This window comes from Eimeria mitis, genomic scaffold (assembly GCF_000499745.2).
Source record: "Eimeria mitis Houghton genomic scaffold, Emh_scaff3625, whole genome shotgun sequence".
In the NCBI taxonomy this organism is placed as follows: Eukaryota; Apicomplexa; class Conoidasida; order Eucoccidiorida; family Eimeriidae; genus Eimeria; species Eimeria mitis.
In genome coordinates this window covers 2,031-2,496 of record NW_013571967.1, presented here as the reverse complement: position 1 = coordinate 2,496, position 466 = coordinate 2,031, and the positions used below count along the sequence as shown (strand labels likewise).

Genomic DNA, 466 nt, shown 5'->3' with positions numbered 1-466 from the left:
TCCTTTTTGTCTCCTTTTTGTCTCCTTTTTGTCTCCTTTTTGTCTCCTTTCTGTCTCCTTTTTGTCTCCTCTCTGTCTCCTGTTTGTCTCCTTTCTGTCCCCTTTATGTCTCCCATCTCCTCTCCCTTCTGTCCCCTCTTCTGTCTCCTCTTCTCTCTGTCTCCTCTTCTGTCTCCTTTCTGTCTCCTTTCTGTCTCCTTGCTGTCTCCTGTCCCCTTGCTTGGCTTCTCTTCTGTCTCCTTTTCTTTCTGTCTCCTCTTCTGTCTCCTTCCTGTCTCCTCTTCTGCCTCCTTTTTTTAAATATTTTTTGCGTTGTTTTCTTTCTGTCTCCTCTCCATCCCTTTGTCTCCCGTGCCCTCGGGATTGTCTATGCATGCTGCTATTGCTGCTGCTGCTGCTGCAGTTGCTGTTGCTGTTGCTGTTGCTGTTGCAGCTGTTACTGCTGCTACTGCTTCTGTTGCTGCTG

General features: G+C 47.9%; 1 protein-coding gene across 1 annotated transcript in view; it reads right to left on the bottom strand.

The window, feature by feature from the left end:
• Positions 1 to 375, bottom strand: part of EMH_0067940 (uncharacterized protein) — a gene marked incomplete at both ends in the record, with an annotated part of 924 nt that extends 549 nt beyond the window's left edge. Inside the window, one exon of the mRNA XM_013498678.1 lies at positions 3 to 375. Within this exon, the coding sequence (XP_013354132.1) occupies positions 3 to 375 (373 nt within the window). The remainder of the gene's footprint in view (positions 1 to 2) is intronic.
• Positions 376 to 466: the final 91 nt, after the last annotated feature.